This window comes from Cydia pomonella, chromosome 10 (genome assembly GCF_033807575.1).
Source record: "Cydia pomonella isolate Wapato2018A chromosome 10, ilCydPomo1, whole genome shotgun sequence".
In the NCBI taxonomy this organism is placed as follows: domain Eukaryota; kingdom Metazoa; phylum Arthropoda; class Insecta; order Lepidoptera; family Tortricidae; genus Cydia; species Cydia pomonella.
In genome coordinates, this window is record NC_084712.1 from 14,688,794 (window position 1) to 14,715,010 (window position 26,217).

At 36.2% G+C, this 26,217-nt stretch overlaps 2 protein-coding genes across 3 annotated transcripts; one reads left to right on the plus strand and one right to left on the minus strand.

The window, feature by feature from the left end:
- Nucleotides 1-2,335: 2,335 nt before the first annotated feature.
- On the minus strand, nucleotides 2,336-18,928 carry LOC133522220 (uncharacterized). The gene is made up of 12 exons (XM_061857470.1): nucleotides 18,483-18,928; nucleotides 18,073-18,396; nucleotides 17,116-17,291; nucleotides 16,194-16,838; nucleotides 15,837-16,005; nucleotides 15,159-15,322; nucleotides 14,279-14,432; nucleotides 13,719-13,870; nucleotides 10,344-10,400; nucleotides 9,647-9,731; nucleotides 4,587-4,702; nucleotides 2,336-3,758 (listed from the first exon to the last, which is right to left on the minus strand). Exons 1-12 carry the CDS (start codon nucleotides 18,589-18,591, stop codon nucleotides 3,588-3,590), a joined length of 2,322 nt encoding a protein of 773 aa, XP_061713454.1. The 5' UTR covers nucleotides 18,592-18,928; the 3' UTR covers nucleotides 2,336-3,587.
- On the plus strand, nucleotides 18,928-26,028 carry LOC133522221 (zinc carboxypeptidase A 1-like). 2 transcript variants are annotated; one of them, XM_061857471.1, is made up of 8 exons: nucleotides 18,928-19,154; nucleotides 19,358-19,587; nucleotides 19,791-19,896; nucleotides 20,721-20,932; nucleotides 22,640-22,797; nucleotides 23,189-23,308; nucleotides 24,116-24,254; nucleotides 25,875-26,028. In XM_061857471.1, exons 1-8 carry the CDS (start codon nucleotides 19,018-19,020, stop codon nucleotides 25,982-25,984), a joined length of 1,212 nt encoding a protein of 403 aa, XP_061713455.1. In that variant the 5' UTR covers nucleotides 18,928-19,017; the 3' UTR covers nucleotides 25,985-26,028. The 2 variants fall into 2 exon arrangements, with proteins under 2 accessions (XP_061713455.1, XP_061713456.1); XM_061857472.1 differs by having other exon boundaries at nucleotides 18,928-19,587.
- The last annotated feature ends 189 nt before the right edge of the window (nucleotides 26,029-26,217 follow it).

Genomic DNA, 26,217 nt, shown 5'->3' on the forward strand with positions numbered 1-26,217 from the left:
ATTGCACCTACTTTCTATGTATATCTCAGTTTAACTTTATATAAACCAATTTAGGCCATAGGGGAGATGTGTATAATACGATCCCTCGTGGTAAAATGATTCCCCATCTTATCCGAGCGACTACTAGTGCCATCTATATATATATATATGCAATTAACGTCTGCCCCGCGACCCCGCCAGTTGCCTCTTAAAGTGTCATGGCGGTGGAAACACGCAATGTGGTTTTATTACAAAATAATTTAAAAATGTCTCTCTAATCTACAGTAAGCCTATTTTCTGAATACCATTACTTTTTGCATGTTACGTTTTATTGATATGGTGTTTCATTGTCGGATTACAATAATGTTTAGATATATTTTAACGATGTTTATACCGACGCACGTTGAATTTGAAGGTTATATTTGGATCGATATTTTCAAATTTGGTGTTTGAGGTGCAATGATCCCTTTTCGTGCGTGTATGATCCTTGGAATCGTTATACCCCATTATTATTATTTTTACAAGTCATGCCGCAAATTTATATACGCAAAACCACTCGCCAAAATTGACCTGAGGAAGAAATGCTAAAGGCTCTTAATGCCGGTAAGGATGGAATGCCTCATAAAACAGCAAGCAGAGAGTTATCTGTGCCTCTGATGGCGTTCAAAAGAAGGGCAAAAGGCAAAAATAAATTCGCCTTGGTAACCGTCAAAATGTTAGGTAGTAGAGGAACAGTTTTTAGCTCAGAACAAGAACGGGAACTTATTGATCATAAAAAAAATATGGAGTCTAGGATGTACGGGTTAAAAACGCGAGATATACTATCCTTGGCTTACCAATCGGCGGATAAAAATATTTTATCGCATCAAATTTCTGATTAAAATTAAAATAGGAATTACATAAATCAATAAAAAGTCCCTACCTACCTCTCCTCCACCTACTCCTCCTAGTGGGAATTGTGTTAGGATGTAGGCTAAATTTAACATTTATAATCTTATCCGTGTATATAAATAAATTTTATTGGCATTAAGGGAAGTACATTTTAGTGTGGCAGTTCCTGACTTCTGAGCTAGGTAAAAACCTGTGTTACAGAAGTCAGTGTTCTCTCCCAAACATAATAGCAACTATTAAGACTTATTACACTACATTTACCATTTTCATTTTAGACTTAAAGTAGATAATTAAGGCTTGTTTTAATACTAGAAAACAAATGCCATTCTAATAAGATATAGTGCATTTTATTTTACGTATATATTTTTTGTGTAGATGTGTGTGTGTGTGTGTGTGTGTGTGTGTGTGTGTGTGTGTGTGTGTGTGTGTGCGTGCGCGCGTGTGCGTGTGCGTGTGTGTGTGTGTGTATGTGTGTGAGTAAGTCAGGGTAAGATGCTTTCAGTTTGTACATAGTCTAGTGACAGCAACCAGGACTTAAGTTTTTCCTTACCCTCATGTTTATTTAGGGGATAAATGTTTAGGGTTTTGTTAATCTTATTATATAAAAAGATGCCCATAATTCTTTGTTGCCGTCTGGCCGTAGTGAGTCTACATTTATATGGTGCACATACATTAGTCAAAGTTCGTTTGCTTGTAATTTTATTTTGATCATAATAAGTAAGCTTATGCTGCTTTAGCACTAACAGAAGTATGTTGTCTAACAGAGAGCAATTGACATTGTTTATATAATAGACTTGTTGGATATCTATATGATCTACATGTCATGACCTTCAACAGGGATCTCTGAGCTCTTTCTAATTTTAACATGTGGGTTTTACAAGCGCCACCCCATACAACATTGCAATAACCAACCACTGGCTGAACCAGAGCAACATACACTTTTTTCAATAAAACTAGGTCAGATACAGTTCTTAGTTTGTTAAAAATATAAACTAGTTTTCTTATCCGTGCTGAGGTTAGGTCTAGGTGTGGCTGCCAACTCATTCTGTCATCAAGCAGAATGCCCAGATACTTAATACACTCAGATTTAGCAATAATAGTACAAGTACAATCAGTTCCTGACTGAAAACTGCATTTGTGATCCTTAAGCTCCCTATTATACATAATTTTTTTTTTTTTTATACTACGTCGGTGGCAAACAAGCATACGGCCTGCCTGATGGTAAGCAGTCTCCGTAGCCTATGTACACCTGCAACTCCAGAGGAGTTACATGCGCGTTGCCGACCCTAACCCCACCCCCCTCGTTGAGCTCTGGCAACCTTACTCACCTTACCAACCTTACTCTTATTTTTTGATTTATTTAAAGAAAATTGTAAATATGTGGTCTTATTTAAGTTCAAAGGTAAGTTAATATTTTCATTTTCATTTGCACTTTCATTGCAAACGCTGGTTATACTCGTAGGCGGACCACACACGAGCTGAATTTATCAAGTAAGTTGTATGTGGTGTTGCGCCATAAATGTATTTTTTTAAATATAGAAATATTAAAGCAATTACCAACGACCGGTCTGGCCTAGTGGGTCTGAACCTGCCTATGAAGCCGATGGCCTTGGGTTCGGATCCCGGTAAGGCCATTTATTTGTGTGACGAGTACAGATATATATATATATATTCCTGAGTCATGGATGTTTTCTATGTATTTAAGTATTTGTATACCATATATATGTCGTTATCCACCCACAATACAAGCCTTCTTGGCTTACCGTGGAACTTGGTCAATTTGTGTATGTCCTTGTAATATTGATTTATTTATTATTTAATTAAATATTACTTAGGTTACCTGAAAAGAGCTCATACGATCTTGGAGGATTTTACAACTGGAGTCGCTTTTAAGACCTTGCCCCTCCGTCGAAAACCTCGGCCAATGGTCATATGTATTGTTTGGGTTGACGTTTATCTGACATGGCTATTTGTACGTTATACAAATAGCCATACATTTGACGTGCCCCTCCTTCGCAAAAATCGGCAGACTGGTTTATACAGAAAATTACAAAGCTTCTTTAAATTGCGTTGTTAAATCCTCTCAGTATAAGATAGCCCAGATTTCAAAATTGATTATTTTGATTAAGTGTTGTAGATAATTAAGAGACAATAATATGTTATACTCTGTAACCCTCTATTGTTTCACAATCATAAGGTATATAAATTTCAACACGTCGTAATTTTAGTACCTAAACATTTACAATGGAGATAATAAAATACCACTGATATACAATTAGTCATAAGACGAAAAGTTTTATTAGACAAAGTAAAAATAATAGTTTTAGCTACATAATTATAAAATATTAACAAGTCTCTTAAACAACTTTATACTCCAAATAAACCGCGATGCGAGTGTGATAGTTTAGGTTAAATAAGATCAATCGTTGGAGAATTCATGTACGAAAAGGAATAACATATATATCTAAATATCTAACAAATATAAGAGCAGTTTTATAACATCATTGGTAAAATCGTTCCTTGTTTGGGCTCTGTGACTTGGCAATTGTGTCTGTCTTTGTGGTAGGTAATTGAATGTTTACTTACCGAGAAAACATTTAAAGAGAAATATGAATATGAAACTTTCACTTGTGACCTTGCAGGCCCTTATATTTTTGACCCCTAAACTCTTCTGTAACTTCAACTTGAGGCGTATCTTCTATCAGTCTGCCTTTGGTTCAACTGTTAAAGAAGAGTATTGCAGCAGACAAAATGAATATGTTTGGGAAAGTGTTCTCGGCGCTTGACTGGGGAGGGGAGGAGGGGTTGAGCGCTTTAATTTCGATTGGTCCAACATTGTTCTCCAACAGTAGAGTATCCATCGCTGCATACGCTTCGTGAACGACGTGCTGTTAAAAAATTAGAAAATTATAAATCATCCAAAAACCTCTTTTTTAACGAGCAATATTTTTATTTTTTCTCAATATGAGATTTTGAGATTTCTAGTCTTAGAGCATTTAACTAACTGGAGACGCCTTGCCCATGATTCTTGCGGGGAACGTACGAACAGCTATGTCAAATAAAGTGAGTATAACCATTGGCCGAGGTTTTCGACAGAGGGGTAAGCTCTTAACTTAAAGGCGACTCCGGTTGGTTAAATGCTCTATGTAAGTACCAGTAACTGTAACTACTTATACTTGAACGATCTAAGTACTTATAGCCTTTTAAGTTTTTTTTAGGATTTTTTTCACCAAAAAGTTCGGTGCCCACTTGTTACACTTGTTATTGTTACAAAATTTAGTAGCTCTGCTTTAAGCGATATTCGACTAGACTTAAAAGTATTACTAGAGTTAGACCAAGCTAAGAAGCAGTGATTTTGATAGCACAGACTGACTAAGTGTTATTTAATCGTCATAATTTCATAGACGTTTAACGTGTAAATAACACTTGCACAGTCTGGGCTATCAAAATCCCTTCCCAACTTAGCTTTGGTGGCTCTAACAGCATAATATGCAATATACTTCACTAAATCGATCATATTCATAGTGTATTGTACAGTCAGCTGCAGAGGAAACTGACTCCTCCCCTACATAGAAATTAGTTTGCAGGGGTGAAAGGGGTCAACTATCTCGGCAACTGACTGTATACATTATGCAGTTAACGGTTCCATTTATAATTCAATAAGCAACCATTTACTTGTATCGTGTCTCCACAAAATGTATGCAATAATAACTCACTTCCGTCATTAGTTTCGAGTTGTGGGAGTCAGTGGCTCGGAACATCATGATGGTGTAGGTATTGTCAATGCCTAAGTGGCCGTCGATCCAGTCTTCTATACCGCCCGCGTACAGCGCTGTAATAAAAGATTTAAGTACCTAGTTAGATTATCATCTTGACTGCGTATGATAAAGATTCTGACCGATTTTATTGGAACGAAGTTCCTGATCGGACGGTTTGCGGATAGGTCCGATAGGGACTGGGCGAAAAAAAGTTTAAGATTTTCTCGAGAATAAATAGCCTTATTTCACCGATTTACATATATCCCTTAATGGTACAGTTAACAAACAGGCGCTTAGAAACAGTGGTAACAGCGACGATTTGATCCCCGGACATGTATGCAGATATATTACTTTTTGTTATATAATTTTTGCACTTTAATTTCATATTTTTGATTGATGAAGCCAGTAAGTGAAGCAGGAGCTAAGCGTATTAGCTTGTACAAAAATACATATGAAAGGTCCCGCTGCCAAATAGCGGCCCCATAAAATCGAAATGCCCACACGTAGGTACAACATGTCGTTTTAAAATAAGAGCATTCACATTTGTTTGTCTTGTTAGCGGTACGCGAAAAAAGCTGCAAATGGTGTTAAAAACATGAAAATCTGAACGAATGAACTTTAGTCCACATAAATCAATTTGACCTGTAGCACCAAAAAAAGGAGGGAAGTTATGACGTCATCTTTTGTATGGGAAAAAATATTTTTTTGTTCTGAAACCTATTGTGTGTAGTATCAAATTAAAGGAGGTTCTGAGCCGATTTCAAAAATGTATCACATCATTTTATATTTTAGTTACTTGTTATCAATTAGAATCAAAACAAATTTTCAAAACATACTAAGTTTAGGCTCCTTTTTAGGGTTCCGTAGTCAACTAGGAACCCTTATAGTTTCGCCATGTCCGTCTGCCTGTCTGTCTGTCTGTCTGTCTGTCTGTCTGTCTGTCTGTCTGTCTGTCTGTCTGTCTGTCTGTCTGTCTGTCTGTCTGTCTGTCTGTCTGTCTGTCTGTCTGTCCGAGGCTTTGCTCCGTGGTCGTTAGTACTAGAAAGCCTAAATTTGGCATGGATATATAAATCAATAAAGCCGACAAAGTTGTATAATAAAATCTAAAAATTTAATTTTTTTTAGGGTACCTCCCCTACACGTAAACTGGGGGTGAATTTTTTTTTTCGCTTCAACCCTAGAGTGTGGGGTATCGTTGGAAAGGGCTTTCAAAACTAATAGGGGTTGTCAAGAAACATTTTTTGATAAAGTGAATATATTCGGAGATAATCGCTCCGAAAGAAAAAAAAAATGTGTCCCCCTCTCTAACTTTTGAAGCATAGGTCCAAAAAATATGAAAAAAATCGTGGAAATTGAGCTTAAGAAAGACATTAAATGAAAACTATAGCGGACATGATCAGTTTAGCTGTTTTTGAGTTAACGCAAAAAGTTTTCCCTTCATAGTAAAAAGACTTACTTTAATTAGGTACTGATTATGCAAATTTGCCTATTTGTTTAACTCGGGTGAAAGGTACCGTTTCATCCCTTGGTTAACAATTTACTATACTTTAAGCTCCAGTTTAGCTTATTGTGACGGAAGAGTAACTACGGAACCCTACACTGAGCGTGGCCCGACATGCTCTTGGCCGGTTTTATTTATTTTAGAACTGGCTCAGAAAGCCCTTTAGTTTGATACCACACACGAGAAAAAAAATTCCCATGCAAATAAAACATGACGTCATAACTCCTCTTTTTTTTTGGTGCCATGCATAGATTTATAATTACCATAGACGCCTAGTCTGTACATCCCTAGTGAAGCCATTTCGAGTACGACATAATGTCGCACTCGTGTCATCGTATCCGAACGGCCCTCGCAGTACTCAAGGTCGAGTTGGTTTGTGTACACCTCCCGGTGATAAATTAAAAAATACAAGAAAGATGGTTGTTTGTGCGGTGAATGGGTGTCACAACACATCAGTGAATAAAAACAAACCGCCTGATATAACATTTCACGCGTAAGTATCGAGTTTAATGTGATATTTTTACTTAATTTTAAATACAAAAATCCAAATTTTCGTGAGCCACCATTACTTATAAATGTTGCCAGGTGATATGAATCTTTTTTCCTCCAAATGAGGCATGACCATTACATTGATACAATTAATATGCTTACTTTAAGTTCCTTGTATGACTATAGAAAATTATATTCATTTTTAGTTTTTCATTCTTTAATTTCAAATTATGTTTTATCTTTTATAAAATTATATTTTAAATTCATATTTTTATTTTGTGTAATATTCGTTATAGATTTCCGACTGATCCGCTTCTATCTGCGAGATGGACGGAAGGTTTCAGCTACAGTTTCAGGGCTATTGATATGTTGCTAACACAATTTTAACGTCACTCTTTGTAAAGAGGCTCAGAAAATTATTGTTATTATTTTGTGCACATTTGTAAAATAAAAAATTAAACATTTATTTATTTAAACTTTATTTCACAAAGAACAGAAATGGAAAGCCCCTAAAAGAAACATTGAAAGCTTTTGCTACAAATTTATTATCTACATACACACTTCCAAATAATTGATAGCCAAGTATAAGGATGTGGTTAAAATTCCTCTGCTTTGAGGGGAATAAATTAACACTGGCAACCCGTTTTTGTATATATGTGTGTGTCGCTGAGCGTAAGACACGAGCGTCGCACGCACACATCGATCGTGTTTCGGCTTCACTTTTGGCAGATTAGCCTTATGAGGACTAACTATCTATGTGTGATAGGTCAGTGGTGCCACGGGTCAAATTGATTCATATGGCCTAAAGATCAATCGTACCGATTTTCACGCTTTTAGCACCATTTGTAGCATTTTACTGAATAGGTGAATGCATGACGGCAAATCAGTATATTTGTGTGCGAACGAAGGGCTTTAATTTTAATATAAGAAATAGCTCAGAGAATTTTCAAACTTCACATACAGTAGGTGCATTGTTTTAGAGCAGCACCGCTTGGTATTAAAGGTTTTTGAGCAGTGATCGCGTATTGTAATAATGGAAAATCACGCATGGAACTGATCCAAGCAATCTGGATCATCTGATTCTAAATCTAATCCCATTCGTCCAATTGTGCACATATCATAGCCATATTTAGTTGGCAATTTCATGAACCGCTCAACTTGCATAACCATCGCGGACAGATCATTAAATGGCCAATTACACGATCTGGCTACGACATTTACCTTTACGACTTCGTGAATCACTGAAGTAAATAGTCGCAACAATGTAAACCCATTGTGTACCTAAATAAGTATATGTAGGTATATCATTAGTTGCCTATTAGGTATCTAGCGTGACAAAATATATGAAGAACTCATAGATGCTCATGTGATGGTCTGATGGGCTGATGGCCTTACTACAGCTCCTATAGGTAAATATTTTTCCACCACACCAGCTGGTAAAGGCTCTATTGATTATTCAAAAACTGATGAGAAAGTTGCTTTTTATCCAACATGTGGGGCAAAGTAATCAAATCCAAATTTTGAGTGTTTCCCTATGTTAGCTAGTAGAATTGATTTTTAAATGATGATTTTGAACGTATTAATACCATTTATTTTTAGGTTTTGGGTTTTTTTTTTCTATTTATTATTAATTTCGATGGTTATAATTTAGTTTAGTTTATAAGTTTAAAATACAATATTTATGTTATTTGGTTTACTAATAAATACATTACCATTTATCAAAATCATCATTAAAAAAACACAACCATTATTTAAATCCACAGCGTGAGCTTCGACAAACGCGTAGGTAGAATCCGGAACAAACTTCGTCCAATCTACATCCGTGATAATCCGCCAGGCTTCTTAAAAAATGTACAAGATAAAATCCGCAACAACCTTTGTCCAAAAACCTAACACTACGTACGCCTCCCCGTTGATCCCCGAGACGACACGTACCCAGCGCAAAAGTTCAAAAAATACTGGCTGTATTACCGCGCTGCTGCCAGTGATATTTGCTGGACTAGGTATGAGCCAGAACAGAAACCCCAAGCTCGCTCTCTTAACCGAATCTGAATGATAAATATTTAAAAACATTCATTTTGAATTGATTTGCTTTGATTTTGTTTGATATTTTACAGTTAGTATTTTCTTTGTGTTGTTGTGGTGAAAAATGTTATGTTTCACTTGCGCGGTGGCGAAATTTGTGGCAAAAAGTGGCGAGGGTTTCAAGGCACGAGGGTTAAAAAAACTTTGCCTAAGAGTGAAACACAAAATTTTTCACCACACCAACGCGAGGAAAATACTAACTATGAAATACCAAAAAAATCTATTCAAATAAATTCCAAATGGACGTAATAAAGATATTATCATTCAAAATTATCATTTAAATTCTATCAGCTAACATAAGGAAACAAGTCAAACTTTGCATCTGATTACTTTGCCCCATGGATAAAAAGCAAGTTTCTCATTAGTTTTTGAACAATCAAGGGGGTCTTTACCAGTTGGTTACCTATTAATTATGTCATATTAGAAGGGATTGACAGATTTCCGTCCGGAAATATATCGGCGGGACGAAGTACTATCTAATCAATATCACGTTCGGCTAAAGCAGAAATTACTTGCTAGTGTTGTCTATAAGATGGTATGTTAGCCTGTTAGCATCCATTGTGAATATATGTAGATTGTTAACCATCAAGGGATGAAAGGCACTCATTTCAGTCGAGGTAGTTTGGCGCTCGAACGCAGAGAGACTCATCCGACTTAAACACAGTACTTTTCATTTCGAATACGAGGAAAGTAAAATACATATGATGATATGAGTATTTTAAAAAAGCATGACTAAGTAAAAACTTTTATAGTATTTCTTGAGGGTACGTTAAATTAACAATGTAGTTAAAACTATCGTTACGACCAATTTTAATTGCTTATCGTAAAAAAAAAGCTACTTGGAGAGTAAAAGCTCGAGAGTAGCACGGTATCACTTTCAGTACACTTCATAGATTTCTTGTCTTGTCTATAATGGAAATATATAATATACATGCATCCTTACGTAGGAATTCTGAAGTTTGTCCGGCGACGTAAGGACGGCCGCTGATACCGAAGGCAGCTGAAGCTGCCCGAGACGCCCTCCTTCTCTGTTGTACATACACGCGATAGATATAATTAAAACAAAAAAAAGATTAACGTAAGTAAAGAACGGGAAGACCACAAATTTGAAATACATATGTGCATGCATGCTGCCACAATTGCCGCATTGCATCTCGCTACGTGTCCTGTGTGATACGTTACGGGTTCTCAAATATAGTTTAAATAGTTAGTTTTGTTTTTGAAACGGTTGGAGCCCAATAAAGAGCGGTCAAGAGTTCCGCATTCTACTGACCACTAAAGGCTTGATATACACACGCAATATAATGCACATAAAATGGCGTGCAAAATCTGTGCGTGAGTTATATTTTGAAATCTGAAGAGGCAATGTGTTGGGGCACCTAATACGACATATTACATGCTCGTAATAGAAGAAAAAAAAATTAAAGGAATACCTGGCCACGGAGTTTAATGGATCAGGCCAAAAAGGTTAATGTAGTGTCGTATCAGGAGCTCAAAACAATAACAGAGAATCGGGATAAATGGACGTTACCCCACCGACAAGACAAAACATCATTTCTTTTGTGGAGCCTAGAGGCATCTATAAAAGATACTACTTACTACCTACTGAGACTGTAAATATATGTGACAGGAATTCTTACATAATTGGCATCGAAGGCACGCTTCTTTCTCGTATGCGAGTAAGGATACATGACTCCCTGAAATAAAATATAAGGGACAATTAAATCCACATGCAAACGGGCCCGATGTTGGGCCCGACGTCGGGCCTGTGCAATAGTCGGTTTCCGTTTCACCAAATATCAGCACATCTTTAACAATACTTGAAATGTAAAAATAGTCTCTAATTGTCACAAATATTCAGTGTTTGATATTTTTGCATTTGAACTTTTTTGAACATTTAAAATTAATTGGCCCATTGCATTGTTACAGGTGAAACGGGGCGCCTATTTTAGGTATAGCCATTCCTGTTATTACCGACAGTTCGTGATGAATCTACTAGAAATCAGAAATCATTTATTGCGAGCCATGGTACATAGTTATTACATTTAAATTATAGAAACACATGCCACCCTGAAAAGGGTATTGCAAGTATTCTTATAGCTAGCTAGGACTAAAGTTATTAAATATAGTAGTAGGTACCAATTTATGAACATTATTTTTAAATACATATAAGTATAATATATTATGATTATTATTTTACTTAACCTATGGAGGAGATCAAAGTTAGTTTGTTTTTATATTTATGTTATATATACCTACTAAGTACTACTTATAATTAATATTTCTTATTATGTAAAATTATCTCCCATAAATTCGTGGGTAGAGTAATATGCTTTCTCTATTAAAAAGGATTGTAGTTTTGATATGAACGGTTTTAATTGTTTTATGTTTCTTATTAGGTACACATGAGTAGGTACGTCCACTTTTCTTCTAAAGTTACCCAAAATAGGATATAAGGTAGCCGAATGACGCCCGGTCACTATCAAGTTGAACATGCCTCTCTAGGTACCGAGATACGAGTACATGTCATTAATTAATTGTGCGACGTGCGTATGAAATTACACTCAACTTTATTATCTACGCAGAGGGGCATGGCACACTACGTCCAATAGGGTTGTTTCCATCTACAAATCTTAGGGCACAATTGTATCCCAATAAATTCTTTTGAATTATAAGAACATGTTAAACTACTTTTAGGGGACCTGTAATGACCATATTTTTGTAAATATTGAATTTAAAATATCTTTTGGCACACGTCACGTGACCAAACTCGAAACGTTATTGAAGATTCTGATGACGTCACAACTCTCGGATTGACACTGTTGACAGTTAGGCGATAAAAAACAAATGACAAATGTCAGTTGACAGTTCGTATCTTCAAACCGTAAACTGTGACGTCACACAATTTTCAAAGAGCGTTTTGGGCGCGAAAGCATCTGTCAAAATATATTTTGTTAATTTAACATATTTAAAGCCGTTTTTAAAATAAAAGTTGAATTTTAGGGCAACTTTTAGTTAATATATGTAGAACGTATTACAAGCGTTTCAAAAAATTGGAAACAACCCTATTCGTACGTCGCTCCGAGCGAGACAACGCTATGCACGTATTATAGCGACATCTCGCTCGCACGTCGAAGTACATACGTGCGAATCGGATGCGTGTGCATGCCCCTTTTATGAGTCACACGAATGTAGCTGCCGCCAATTGAAGTTACTCTCTCATTTTAAAACGACATTCAGAAATAACCTAAAATTTACAATACAATACAGATAACCATGAACATTCTCTGGTGCGTTTTCTTTGCTAGAAATTGTAATGCTCTTTGCATTAATTACGAGCGATTAAAAGGTTTACATGCCAAACTTCTACTCGCTTATTTTCTTTGTAGGGTAAAACCCGGATATGAGCCCCACGTGGATAAGTTGCCTTACTTTCAAAAAATCTAACTTTCCAATATCGGAACGAAAATATAATAGTTTTAACAGAAAATCCCAGCCCCGCATACCTTAGTCTACTACAAGACGTTGCCCAGGAATTAATGTGTTTGCTTTTTTTTGTACGATAATCTTCGCTGTGAGTGCGTAACTTACTCTACTACAGTAGCATAACTTTTGAAGTGGTGTTTAATTATTTTACATATAAAAAATATCGATACACTAGTGTATGAAGTTCACACCCAGTTGCCAATTATCGCTATTTTGTGTAATTTTTGTTAATAAAATAATCTATACATAATTTGTTTAACAAAAATTACACGTCTGTCCATGTCAAAAAGAGTTGTCGCCGCAATTTTTGCGGTCAAGTTGCCCTTAGAGCTTTATACCTCAAACACCATGATATGTGTAAGTTTCTTTTTGAATATATGTATAAGTTGTGTTATAATATATATAAGATCCAAAATTTATTGATGTTTCGAAACAAAAACAAGGTTCAGCATTAGAAGGTACACTTTAGATTTTTTATATATTGTTATTCGGGCCAACATAAAATTTGGGAGTTATATCATAAAAATATTAATACTAATAATAACTATGCAACAAAGAAATAATTCACGAATTAATAATAATAAGGCTACTAATTCATATTTATATTTTTTTATAATTTATACCAGTGAGCATTAATCCGTCTTACCAATTTCATGACCAGACATCTGTGAGGTAACTATCCTCAAAAACATCTTCTGGAAAAACGAAAATTTGGAATAAACCATAATTATCAAAAGTGACATGTTTCAGAGTAAGGTAAAAGATTAGGCTAACTAATTTAATAAATAAAATAAATAAATATTATAGGACATTATTACACAAATTGACTAAGTCCCACAGTAAGCTCAATAAGGCTTGTGTTGAGGGTACTTAGACAACGATATATATAATATATAAATATTTATAAATACTTAAATACATATAAAACACCCATGACTCAGGAACAAATATCCATGCTCATCACACAAATAAATGCCCTTACCAGGATTTGAACCCGGGACCATCAGCTTCGTAGGCAGGGTCACTACCCACTAGGCCAAACCGGTCATTTAATGGAAAGTATTCGTGATATTAAGAATTTTGAAGAAATGATGCTCTTTCAAAAAGTATGGCACCTGTCCGGGTTTTACCCATTAACAAATTTTAGCAACAAGAACTGGTACCTACCAGACATAGATATATCTTACGTACATGTTCATGCCAAGTTTGATGTAATTTAAGCATGCCATTTTAAAACGACAGCGTAACTTCGATTTTTGGTAGCGGATTCGTGGGACTCTTAAGGTCTTCGACCTCTGGTTACGACTCTAGGGGTGACATTATTACCTATATAGAATAAGATAAATTTGTGATTGAATCCCGGGTTAAAATTAGCAGATATACTGACATGCACATAACGTTATTGAAAGCTATAAAAATGAATAAAATGCAACCTTTATTCACGCAGGAAAGGGGTTCCGGGAGCGCGTCTTACGCTCATTGATTTTAGCTCCGCAGTGAAACTATAAAATAATGGTAGATGTGCTAACCAGAACGTCGCCCTCCTTGAAGGCTATGAACGTGGATATAAGCATCTTCTGCTCGTGCAGAAAGGTGGTGAGTGCGCGTGTCTCCCGCTCGCTAAGTTGTCGCGGCCCCGCGTACAGGTCTCCGCATGGGTGCTCTGCGCGAAGCTCCTCCGCTATTCACAACATTCATAATCAAAACATAAATAAGGAAACACGTATATTATACAAACATGGACCCTAAAAATAATACACTTCTTTATACAGTATAAGTAGGTAGGTTAAGTATAATATACGTATCAGGATTAAATTGATAAGAATTATTTATCAGTACACACTATCACCTTAATAAACATGAGGTCGTTCTTTATAAATTAGATATAAGTTATCTATGTAAATCGTAAAGATAATGATTACTGATAATTAATACCTACAAAAATGTCTGCACGCCTTTTGTAGGTATTAGATTAGTACTTACGTAAAATATAATTTAGTTCTTTGGTGTGGTGAAGATGAAAAATACATATGCTAGATTTAATCTATGGAATGTAAATTGTAAATGCGAATTAGCAGCAAGAACAGACCTGGTATCCATTGGTATTCAAAGTTGCGGTCAAGATTCACCCCATAACAAGGCTGCACGATGCACCGAAAACCATATGACTCGCAGGCCTTGCTCGATCTTCGGCCATCGCTCACCTCCCATGATTGTTGAAGATTTTTCTTCCATTCACGACGCTGATTAATTCAATTCAATGTTAATTAGTGATTAGATTGTGTTACTAACTGAGATAACTATATATGCAATTGAAAAGGAAATCGATATAGACGGATAGGAAAATGCCTTTGTAGATTTATTTGAGTTTTTCAATAAAAATGAGGACGGGTAGTACATTCTAAAAACATGAACTGAAAGAAATTAAAAAATGTCCCAAATAAATTGAGGGAAAAATTTGTGCGCATAATTGCCAAACCTTCTACACTAGCAGCCTGTGGGTGAGTCATACGCAGCGCAGCGCTCAGGGTTCTATATAATAACATATTCAGGATGCTGATGAAGCTGCCGCGACGTTCCAGTGCGTCGGCTATGTTCGCAGAGGCGCGCACTGATGGCTTTCACGCCGTCAGAAGGAAGAGAGTAGCGTCACTGCTGAACAGAGTACGCGGCAGCTCCAACACCATCCTGAGCATGTTCGCTGAGCGCTTGAACTGCCCCATGACAAAACACTGGATAGAAATCATCACTGGCCAAACAAAGTGATGATTTCTACCTAGTGCCGCTAATAATTAGTTAATTTATTTTTGTAATCATTTATTATGTTTGTAGCTGCTAAGTTTGTTATTTAATCTATTTTTAGTATTTTTTGTAAATTGTCTTATGGGTTGGTATACCTGAAATAAATTATGTTTAATTTTATTTTATTTTATTTTATTTATAAATCAGAATTCACCTATACGACATACTTGCGTAAAAGTCATGGAGTAATCATATCCATCCGGGTTGAACACAGGAATGACCCAAAGTCGGAATTTTTTGAGCAAGTCCATTTGAGTGTCAGTATGCTCAATCAACTGATACAGGAGGTACATGGCTGCTGACACTGCATGGTGGTCCCGACCTTGAATACCTGCCCAAAAATCCAATAATCCAATCCGAATGCCAATCTCCTCATTTCTCTATCTACTTTGGAGGCGTTATATTCGTTATTATTTATGAAAGCGTGAAAGTCAAACTTTCTGATGTCGTCTCATATTTTGACATACTCGTAGTTAGGCAATACAGCGAGGACAAGAAAGTCTCTAAAAGTCTCTACTAAGTACTTATATTTCCCATTCACTTTTGTGCTAGGCTACATCCTTAATCTATTCAGCCGTAGAGCATGCCCTCTGACTTTTTTGAAAAGCTCTTGCTAATCCTACTACACACCGTTACACTCACTTAAAAGTTACAAAGAATTAACAGATGATTGTTAGAAAGACAATTAGAAAAGAAGAGCAGAAAATATGGAAAACGAGGTTTGTGGCGAGATGAGCTTATGTTAGACATTCTGTTAGATTGACATATATCTAAATGCTGAATGATGAGCAATACCTGAAGCTTATCACATCGGATTAAAACCTAACTAAGCAGTTGGGCTATACCTGCAACTATCATTACGATGTCCTTGGCTGTTACGACCTGACCGCTGCTTGGGTCATCTACTATCATCATGTATATCGGATTATCCATGGTGGTTAAATTATTTGCGGTTATGTCAATCAACTTTACTATGGGGCTTTTCTCTTCCCATTGTTTTAACTGCCGTACTATCTGTAACAAAAAGATTCCGTTTACCTTGCATAATAGTTTATTATTTAATGGTGGCCTATCTATTTTTAAAGTAGTACATATATGTAGTAGGAATGCCTCAGTGTAAAACATTGTATATTTGAGAGAAGATTATGCCAGTCATATTCAATAAATCTAACACTAATCTACCATTTTAACAATGCACAAACCTCTGGAAGTGTTTGAGGGGTACTAAATCTCAATGGTCTATAATTTAGCAAGCTGCACGTGGATTGCCTTTGGGCCTCTACATCGTTTGTTGTTTTCGATTTTAGCGGAGTGGCAGATAATTTCTGAGTAACACTAGAAATAGTCTCAATAGAGCTAGTTTTGGACTTTGGAATTTCATTCCTTCTATTGCTATATTTCATATCAATATCAAGGCTGTCAGCTTCTTCATCCGACTCCGCATCTACAACTCTATTTGCTCGTTTATCTATTTGTGTGTCATCGACTGGTAAATCTTCTGTTTTCTTTTTACCGCCATCAACGTCATTATCATCATCGTTATACAAAGTAATATGATAAACATCCGTATCGGGATCTGCCGTTTGCCTCGTGGGAATATTTTCCGTTTCCTCAGTCCAAGTGGGAAAATTGGTAACAAATTCTGGTGAATTTGTTCGAGTCGCCTTTGTATCAGTTTGTATTTCATACCTTGCTAAAGGTGATAGAAAAGCTTTTAATTCTTTTGCTTCTTCTGACTGTGGATGTAACATGTTAAAATCTTGCATATCCAAGCTTGTTCGGGTATTATCAATAACCGACGAAGGTGGAGATCGTGAAGGAGTAAATTGAAGAATCCTTTTCGTTACCTAATATACATTATAACTGGTCAGTCATGTAAAAAAATCAACTGATATTGAATTTAATGACGAGAAAAATGAACATGACATAATTTTGCAGCGACACAGCAATAATACTAGAACATTATACAGTCTGAGTATGCTGATTCGATGATGTTTTACGAATGTTTTGGACTACAGCAATTAAGTGTGTGTGTTGAAAAATAACTGCATTGAAGGAGAACCATGAGAGTATCGCTGCATAATATGGCCGTAAATGAGGGTTTTAAGTTATTGTGGTATTTACACTAGGTGGAGTAACCGGTGATGGCAGTGGTGTTAGTCTTGGATAGAAAGCAACAGGAGTGATTGGCGCGAACTGTTGAGCAAGAGCTGGAGTTCTAGTAATGAAATGTGGGCCAGCTGGAGGACTTTCATCCCTGTTAGAATGCTTTTGCAAGGAAAATGGTGGCAGAACGTGTCCTGTAAAATTAATCGACATAATTATCGTGTTACCAATATATTTCAAAACATATTTTAAGTATAGGTACTAGCTTCTGGCCGCGACTTCGACTGCGGGAAATCGATTGAAAGAAACTACAACAACACATGCCACAAACTCGAGGTTATTAAGTTGTTGTTAGAAAGGCCAGCACATTTGCGTCGCTAAGGCCTCCGCCGCGGATTCTGCCCCATTCACCCTGACTGATGTAGTCAGATTGACAGTTGGAAGCGGACGTCAGAATAACAACAAGGATTTTCATTTAGTCGGGGCTTTTGCTATTGTGATACACCAAACCGAGTAGCCAAAGCAAGTAGGAGTGTGCAAGTTGTGGAAAGTTTTCAAAAAGTTTGAAAAGTTCTCGGAAATTTCATGAAAATTTGACGAAATGAAGGCAACTTTCATTTTGGAAATGGAAAATTTTAATTCTCTTTCAAACCTATGAGAAGATTCCGAAGTTTTTTCATATGGAAAGTTCGCAAAGTTGGAAACTTTCTGGTAGGACATGAGTATAGCTCTTATGACGCCGGCACATGAAACCACATCATTCAGGCTGGCGTGGCGGGACAAACGGTCAGCTCTGTTCTGACGGGAGAGGCCCTGACTGCCCCGAGTGTCCACCTCAACCGCAAGAGCAACGGTGAGAACACAACAGTTATATCAACACCCAAGTGAAGCTTGACAGCCAATTATAGCGAAAAAGCGAAATCATCCGAAAGCGTGTCGTAATAATTTTAATTTTATAATTAGGTAGTTAATTACCTTGAACTTCTTTAACTAAGGGATATACGACATCATTATCTCCTGTTGTTCTGACAGTAGTTGGGGGAACAAACCGAGTGTACTCAACGGGTGTTGTTTCAAACCCTGACGCCCCTGACGTCGGCACTGGCGGTACAATGGCTCCTCCGATTATTATGCGTTCCCCTTCCTTGGTTACTGACTGTATATTAATACCCACGACCGGGGTAGAATAAGTTGGATTGAAGACTTCGTCATCTACTTTAACGATGAATTCTCGTTTCGACGTTACTAAATTCGACTGCCATCTTGTGTATTCTGGCAATTGTCTTTTACCGCGTAATACTATAAAACAAAGAAGTAGGTAAACATTAAGTAACCTGCACTTATCATTGAAAATTGTCTAAACAAATGTTGGTACGAGTACATACATGTAATATGATCCCTTAGATCGTATTGGTCTTGAATGCTGATATTGGTTTCTATGCTGACACATAACTGTGTAAAATCTAAAACTATCAAAAATATGTGTAATTTCATGATAAAATTCTATCCATCATCATTTGACATATATCAATACAAGTTTAGACAATTGCGTTTTCTTCTTCTAACTCCCTTTTCTGATGCCGCCAGTAATACAGTAGGAAGAATACTACACGAGATTTGAACACTATCTTTAGGCATATATTATATTTACTTACAGGAAATCTTCTCTGATATAGTCTGTGCGGAAAGAGAAGAGTCGTGTTATGTGGGCCCAATACATTCCACGGCTCTTCTCTTTCCGAACAGACTCTACTTATAAAAAACTTAATGATTTTGGCTTTAGCTTAGAAAAGATCTTTCTACGTAGGTTAGGTGCCAAAGAATATTAGATGTGAATATTCTCTACCTACTTTTTGCATTTGACGCGTTATCAGTTTGAAGTTATTATTTTTTGACTTTCGTTGTGAAGTTTGTGTTCTTATGAAAATAAGTTATATTTTTAGTTTCTTCTTTACTTTTATAGCCATGCGTTTGCAGTTCAAACTCTATCAAATTACAATACTGTATTTCCTGGGTGCTACGTATATGTTATTTTTTCCGCCACGAAATTTCAGAAGGTGATTGATGTAGCTTTATTTTGATTCATTGTAATACCTAAAAGTTTATAGAACCAAGATATTTTGCACGTAAGGCTAAGTCTCTAAATAAAAGGAAATTAGATTTTATAAGGTCAAACTCTAAAATGTGGTTTAAAAGTGGCTTCGATCAGGAAAACAGTTCTTAAGAGGATGAAACAATAATTTATTATTAATGAATTTAGATCAGGAGCAAAAATGCGCATGATAAGGCGCATTGGACCTGAGCTCACATACAAGAAATACGTCGACAGCAAGGATGTAGTGTTAGCGGCCGAGCGTATGGTCCGGGAGGCACCGGACGTGTCACGTCTGCTGTACCTTAAACCGAATACGGCGCAGAATCGTAGCCTGGTTGCTTTGGAGCTGCAAAGTGATAGACAGAGTAGTAAGCCTGGAATTCTTGTCATAGCTGGTACGTATAATCACATCTAGAACTGTCTAGTACACACCCTCGTCCTGTGTTAAACACCGAAAGTACGATAAAATTGTAATTTTTGTTTACTGCAATTAACACACCTTATATTCACAACAGATTATTTGCCACATACAAGAATTGTAAAAAGTATACAATTGTGAACTATGATTAGGTACAAATTATTATTTCGTGAATTCTAGCACTAAATGGAATGGCATGGGGAGCGCCAAATGCAGTTCTTGAGCTAGCAGAAAAACTTCTGTACGATACTAATTATCAGACACCCTTCTTCAATGACTACGATTGGTAAGATTTATGATTTACTCATACATAATACATATTTCTATGTACCTCAAGCCTCCTAAGATGGACGCAATTGATTCGCAAAATTATCGAACAATATTATAATTGTAGTGTAGCTCTAGTTTTACGTAAATTGTTAACGAAGGAATGAAAGGCACCCATTTTTGTCGAGGTAGTTTGGCGCTCGGCACCCGAGCTAAACACTCTACTTTTCATTTCGAATACGAGGAAAGTAAAATACATGTGCAAATAACAAACTCGGTTAGGTAAGTATAAACTTCACTAGTATTTCTTGAGGGTACTATCAATTAATAATTTAGGCAAAAAATATCGTTATTTATGGAATGGGGAGTTATTTATCAGAATGTAAATTGTACAATAAATCCATTTAAAACCAAAATTTTAATTGCTTATTGTGAATATATTCGGAGATAATCGCTCCGAAAGAAAAAAATGGGTCCCCCCCCCCTCTAACTTTTGAACTATAGGTCCAAAAAATATGAAATAAATCGTGGAAGTAGAGCTTAAGAAATACATTAAATGAAAACTATAGCGGACATGATCAGTTTAGCTGATTTTCAGTTATCGCAAAAAGTTTCCCCTTCATAGTTAAAAGACGTACATCCACAGTTCATCCCTTGGTTAACAATCTACTATACTTTATGCTCCAGTTTAGCTTATTGTGACGGAAGAGTAACTACGGAACCCTACTCTGAGCATGGCCCGACATGCTCTTGGCCGGTTTATTATAGCATGAGAAATGAATTAAAAATTAAATATCCCAGCTTTTGATCTTAATAACGAAGTCACTTGTCGTTTCTCCCTAGGTATTTAATCCCAATGGCAAATCCCGACGGTATTAATTTCACTCAAAGCCAACGTCATCTACCGCCACTGAACGCTAACGAATGGGCTGTTAATCTAACAGCCAGAGCCAAGACCCGCGCTGACGAGTGGCACAAGAATGTGGATACCGGAAAGGGAACGGACACATGTTTTGGCACTAATATCAATCGTAATTTTGCATTTCATTGGCAAGGTGAGATGGTGATTCAAGTCTATTGCGACAGTAATAATTAATTTGTAAATGCCACAGTGCTGACACTGCTGACATACAATGTGTTTGAAGAGCTAAAGCGGAGCCATTAACCTGGTACTACGTGGTTAATGGCTCCAGTGCAGTGTAGCTGACCAAGTACATTGTAGTTATTGTAAGTACACTGTAGCTCGCAAGTAGGGATTGCAAATATTCGAAAATTTCAGGTATTCGAATATTCGATTTTTTTCTGACGAGATGTTCGAATAATATTCGAAGGCAAGGTTTCGATTTCGAATATTCGCTTAAGGTACGCTTGTACTGAATACACAGATTGGCGCTTTACTTAAAACTTACGTATATAACGTTGCGTTGCGTAACTATAGCAGATGAAATAGATTTTTTAATACAGTTGCTCAAAAAGTGCTACTTTACGTAGCTGTTTAGCGTGCGGAAAGTTGGATTTCGCGAACTAGTGCTTTTTACTTTTCCACTTGTTCCAATTCATGACTACTTATTGATGAGTGTTAATGTTAGTTTCTTTAAAAGTCGTAATCACCATAAAAACCTACTGTTAATGTAAAAATAATAAATATAAGCATATTTCATATTTTATTACTCACCTCTTCATCATTATAACACGTTTATTTAAGTACTGCAAGAATGTTTTAAGTTTTCAAATGCAACAATCGATATTGTTTTCATACAATTTAAATATACGACATACAAATAATCGTAAAGAACGATACTTAGGTAATAATAGTAATAATATTTTATATTTACAATTGTTTGTGTCTTATAGAACATGCATAAAAAAGTACTTGTTGTTTTTCTTATTTTTTCGCAACTGTATTTAAAAACATCGTTCGATACACGTGCGGAAATGTCATCCGCACTAACATCGAAATGTACTATTTCGAGTAATAAAAAATATTCGAATATTCGAAAACTGAGCAGCCGACTATTCGAATATCTAAACAGGTGGAATATTCGACATATTCAAATATTACAATCGTAAGTGACTATTACATACGTCTCAAGCTTTTATTTTAAGTAAGTATTGCTTTCCTTCTCAGTTCAAATTACAATGAGCTAATTACCTAGTATGACAAGTGATAAGTTTCATAGGTTTGGCACGTTTCCGCCATCATTGATGATATTGTAAGACGTAAATAAAGTGCTTACTGTCGTTACGCTGTTAAAGACCGACCAAAAATAGGTGATCATTGTCAAGAGGGCGCTGTCTTTCGTATTTGTTTAAAGAAAGGCGGAGGTAGGGTAAGAGCTAAGGGTAAGAGGCTCGTAAAGTGCTACCTGGATAGCGAGAGGAACAAGTATGACTATTCCAAACAATGTTCCTCTTTATTCGGCGTTCTTCTTGCCCGACCTGTCCTCATACTGCGCATGATTGTCATGGTTAAAATTTAAAAATGATGTAGATTTACTTTCTATCTAGCAAATGTTTTAGTAGTGTCCGATTATATCCTCGTAAGGCCCAAGGTCCTACCTATAGGACTTATTCAGTTCGATGAAATTTAAATCATATTCAATTAGGACAGAGTTGCATTTGTTTTGTTTCGTGCAATTTTCAAACAAAATAAAATCTACTGTATTCCGTGCACTATAGGTTCAAATTCCAGTGGCAAATTTTGGATTTTTCATTTGTATGGCTGGGCCTTAAGAGGATATGTACATACCTTAAACATTCAGATGATGTCAGCAAGTCCCCCGACCGTTGCTCGCAATGGTTTCCAGGCGTTCGGCCGTTCTCTACAAACGAAGCACAAGCTATACGGCTATACGTCGACAAACTTGGTGAAACTATTCAGCTTGCTGTACATTTACACGCAAGTTTTATCCCAAAGAAGGTACCTATTTCGTATATTTCAAAATAGTTTTTGCATCACCCATACTTATTGAACAACACCGTTTCATTCCACTCTTTACTGTTTTCGGCGTCTGACTGGTGAAACGCGGTTTTCAAATCCCGGGAATTATGTGCTCAAGGAACGTGGATATCCTATTTAGAAATCTATAAGGGTTCCGTTTTTTGCCATTTGGCTACGGAACCCTAATAAAAATGAGTCCATAAACGGTGTTTATGATGAACAAGATGTGAGTGGAGAAAACAATTTAAAAGCCCTCAAAAGCTAAAGCGTCTTGACAATCTCCCCCGCTTAGAGTAGCTAGAAGAAGCAGAAGTATCTTTAGGTAGGTACTTAGATATGCAAAATTCACACAATTCCTTTTCTATTCTAGGAGTTCATGGTATATCCGTGGCGGTATTCGCTACGGATGCCAAGCAACCATTACACTTTGCAAGATATCGGAGAATATGCAGCCAGGTTATCGCGTCAGCCCGATGGAAGAGTATATGAGGTCGGATATTTGGATAATATCTTCATTTCAATCGTCAATTGTTCTGTGTTTAATGCCAGTGTTCTCGATGGCCACACGTTGGGCGCCATATTATAAAACAATATCAAAGGATACCATGCCATTTAATACCGAAATTTTAGATATTACAACAAGAGCATTAAGAACCTTTCTTTAGAGTTAATTTATCTACTTCAACAATAAATGGGTATTATTATGATTCACTAGGTAAGTACATAAAAATCTGCTCTACTTACAGTCAGCTGCAAAAATATGTATCGAGAGAATCGTCTCATAAATATGGTACTGCGCTCTTATTACACTAGAATAAGATGCTATGGGACATATTTTTTAATAAGATGTGTACACCCATATTTTTACACTTGACATTTCGGTTGTTAGGAAAAGAAAAATAAAATTGTTATCGTAGGTATTTATCTAAACTTAAACTAGCGTAAATGTGGCGCTTTGGGATTGTGTTTTGGACTCTATAATGCTAAGTCTTTTATTATTCTTAATTAAATTAAATTAATTTAATTTAATTTAATTTAATTTAATTTAATTTAATTAAGAACCTTTCTCTAGGGTATTTTTATGATTCACTAGGTAAGTACATAAAAATCTGCTCTACTTACATTTCGGTTGCTAGGAAAAGACAAATAAAATTGTTATCGTAGGTATTTATCTAAACTTAAACTAGCGCAAATGTGGCGCTTTGGGGTTGTGTTTTGGACTCTATAATTCTAAGTCTTCTATAAAACTCTTTTCTTATTAAATTATTTATCATCAACTTTGCGGTGTTGTTACCAGGTGCACCAAAGTAGCAACGACGGACGCGTGGCGGGCTCGGTGATAGACTATCTGTCTGGCGTGGTGGGGACCGAGCTAGTGTACCTACTCAAGCCTTATCACAAGAAGTTTCCAGACTACGACGATGCAAATCACCTCAGTATGTTTATTGTGTTCAGAGCTTTCTCGGTGGCCCCACGTTGGGCGCCATAAAATTCACAATTCAAGAGTATACAAAAAAATGTGGGAATCCGTTTAACGGCATATTCGGCATCGTGTTCTGATGAGGAAACAGTAGAAGAAAAAATAGGTAATGCGAAAAAAAAATTATATGGGGCAGATCATCCAAATCGGCCAACAATTTTTCGCGTCAAAAAATTTTTTCTTCCACTTATTCCTTAGCAGAACACGTTTTCAAATGAATATTGAATATTAAACGAATCCCCACTAGTTTTGTTACACCTTATACATATAAGCCGTGCTTGTAGTTGTGTGCAATATAATAGCAAGTCAATAAGAAAATGAAAATTAGGGTAAAACTATAACTTTAGATCAATTATATTAAAAAAAATTATACAATTTTTCTGCGTTACTTGACATTGTTTCAAAATTAACTGTAACTATTACTTAAATAATATTGGAAGTAAAAAAAATTCATGAAAATCGGCTTTTAAGTTAGCAAACGTGAGGAAATTCTTATAAAAACGTAAAAACCTACGAAAAAAATACAATTGTGTACCATATTTGTAATTTAGTATCTTGCCTATTATTTCCAATTAAAGCTTTACATATAAAACAATGTCATCCAGAAATAAATAAACTTTTCTATAAGACGATCTTCGTCGCAGAGTGTACAAGTGGTCCATCATTCGGACTTTATTGTTGATTATTGACAGACTAATTAAAGTTAGTTACAAGTATTTGTAAAGTTATAGTTTTCCCCTAATTTACATTTTCTTATGTACTGCTATTATATTGCACACAACTGTATGTGTACCGTTTAAGCTATATGTATATAGTGTATAGAAAATATTTAAATGGATCTCGATGTAACTGACGCAGAGCTCAAAATCAGAACTTATAGCATAACCGGAATTAGATCTCTCTCGTTGAACTCGGAATAACTATCTTACTTACCTATACATAAGTAAGTAGGTAGGTTTTAGATAAATATAAAAATCCATTTATTCAAGTAGGATCCATTGGACCGCTTTGGCATCGTCAATATCTACATTTTATCTTGAACATGCACAAACGTCGTCGATACTCTGCCACTTATTCGCACTAAACGCTATGCATCCAGATTTATCATACGAACTGCTAAGGAGTGGAATTCACTTCCTGTAAATCTATTCCCAGTCCACTATAACTTGGATCTTTTTAGATCGAGAGTGAATAGATAATCTTTAACCCTTTACCAGGCTGACAGTTCAAAAATGACAATCGAATGTCGGTCTTACTCATCGAAAATAGAACACATGTTTGAAGAGCCGCATGTGGGAAATATATATTCCTTAGCCTGGTAAAGGGTTAAGGTAAGGTAAGCATGTTCCATCCTAGACTGCATCGGCACTTACCATCAGGTGAGATTGTAGTCAAATGCTTAACTTTTTCCAATAAAATAATAATTAGGTAAAATAATTGTTAAGAAGTTTGTAACGACTTAACTGAACAGTTTTATTTTAATATTTACTCTTTCTACGGCAAGAGATATTGCTCATCTGCGTATTAATTATCAAGCGCTAACAATTAATTATTGCTATCACTGCTATTTCCACAGAAGTCTACGTGAACAAGGCGACGTCGGCAATCCTGAGCCTGGTCCGCGGCTGGCGTAGGAGCACCAAACAAAACACGCTCACCTTCTTCGGCGTTGATGTCGAATTCTAGACTAACATCTTATTATTTTAATAAATCAAACTATCGTTTCTTTAGGTCCCTGTTTATTATTTTTCACGTTTATGTCAGTCAGTATTTGTAGATAACAACTTGGAACACTTCCCGAAGTGGGATTGAGCTGACATTTGTTATACCTACTTCTGTACTTTCTGTGATAATTTAACAACATAGGCTTTGGGCTTGTTAGAATCAATCCGATAAATAAATGTGCTGAAGAAGGTACT

What these genes read in the sequence shown, in the direction of transcription:
- LOC133522220 (XM_061857470.1), bottom strand. Translation starts at nt 18,591, where the DNA reads ATGAAATTACACATATTTTTGATAGTTTTAGATTTTACACAGTTATGT. An exon ending in ACAAACTTCAGAATTCCTAC is followed by an intron (nt 4,703 to 9,646) that starts GTAAGGATGCAT and finishes CTTTTATTACAG; the next exon opens with CGCTGTACGCGGGCGGTATA. An exon ending in ACTCGAAACTAATGACGGAA is followed by an intron (nt 3,759 to 4,586) that starts GTGAGTTATTAT and finishes ATTTTTTAACAG; the next exon opens with CACGTCGTTCACGAAGCGTA.
- LOC133522221 (XM_061857471.1), top strand. Translation starts at nt 19,018, where the DNA reads ATGAAAATAAGTTATATTTTTAGTTTCTTCTTTACTTTTATAGCCATG. An exon ending in CCGATGGAAGAGTATATGAG is followed by an intron (nt 23,309 to 24,115) that starts GTCGGATATTTG and finishes TGTTGTTACCAG; the next exon opens with GTGCACCAAAGTAGCAACGA. An exon ending in CGACGATGCAAATCACCTCA is followed by an intron (nt 24,255 to 25,874) that starts GTATGTTTATTG and finishes CTATTTCCACAG; the next exon opens with AAGTCTACGTGAACAAGGCG.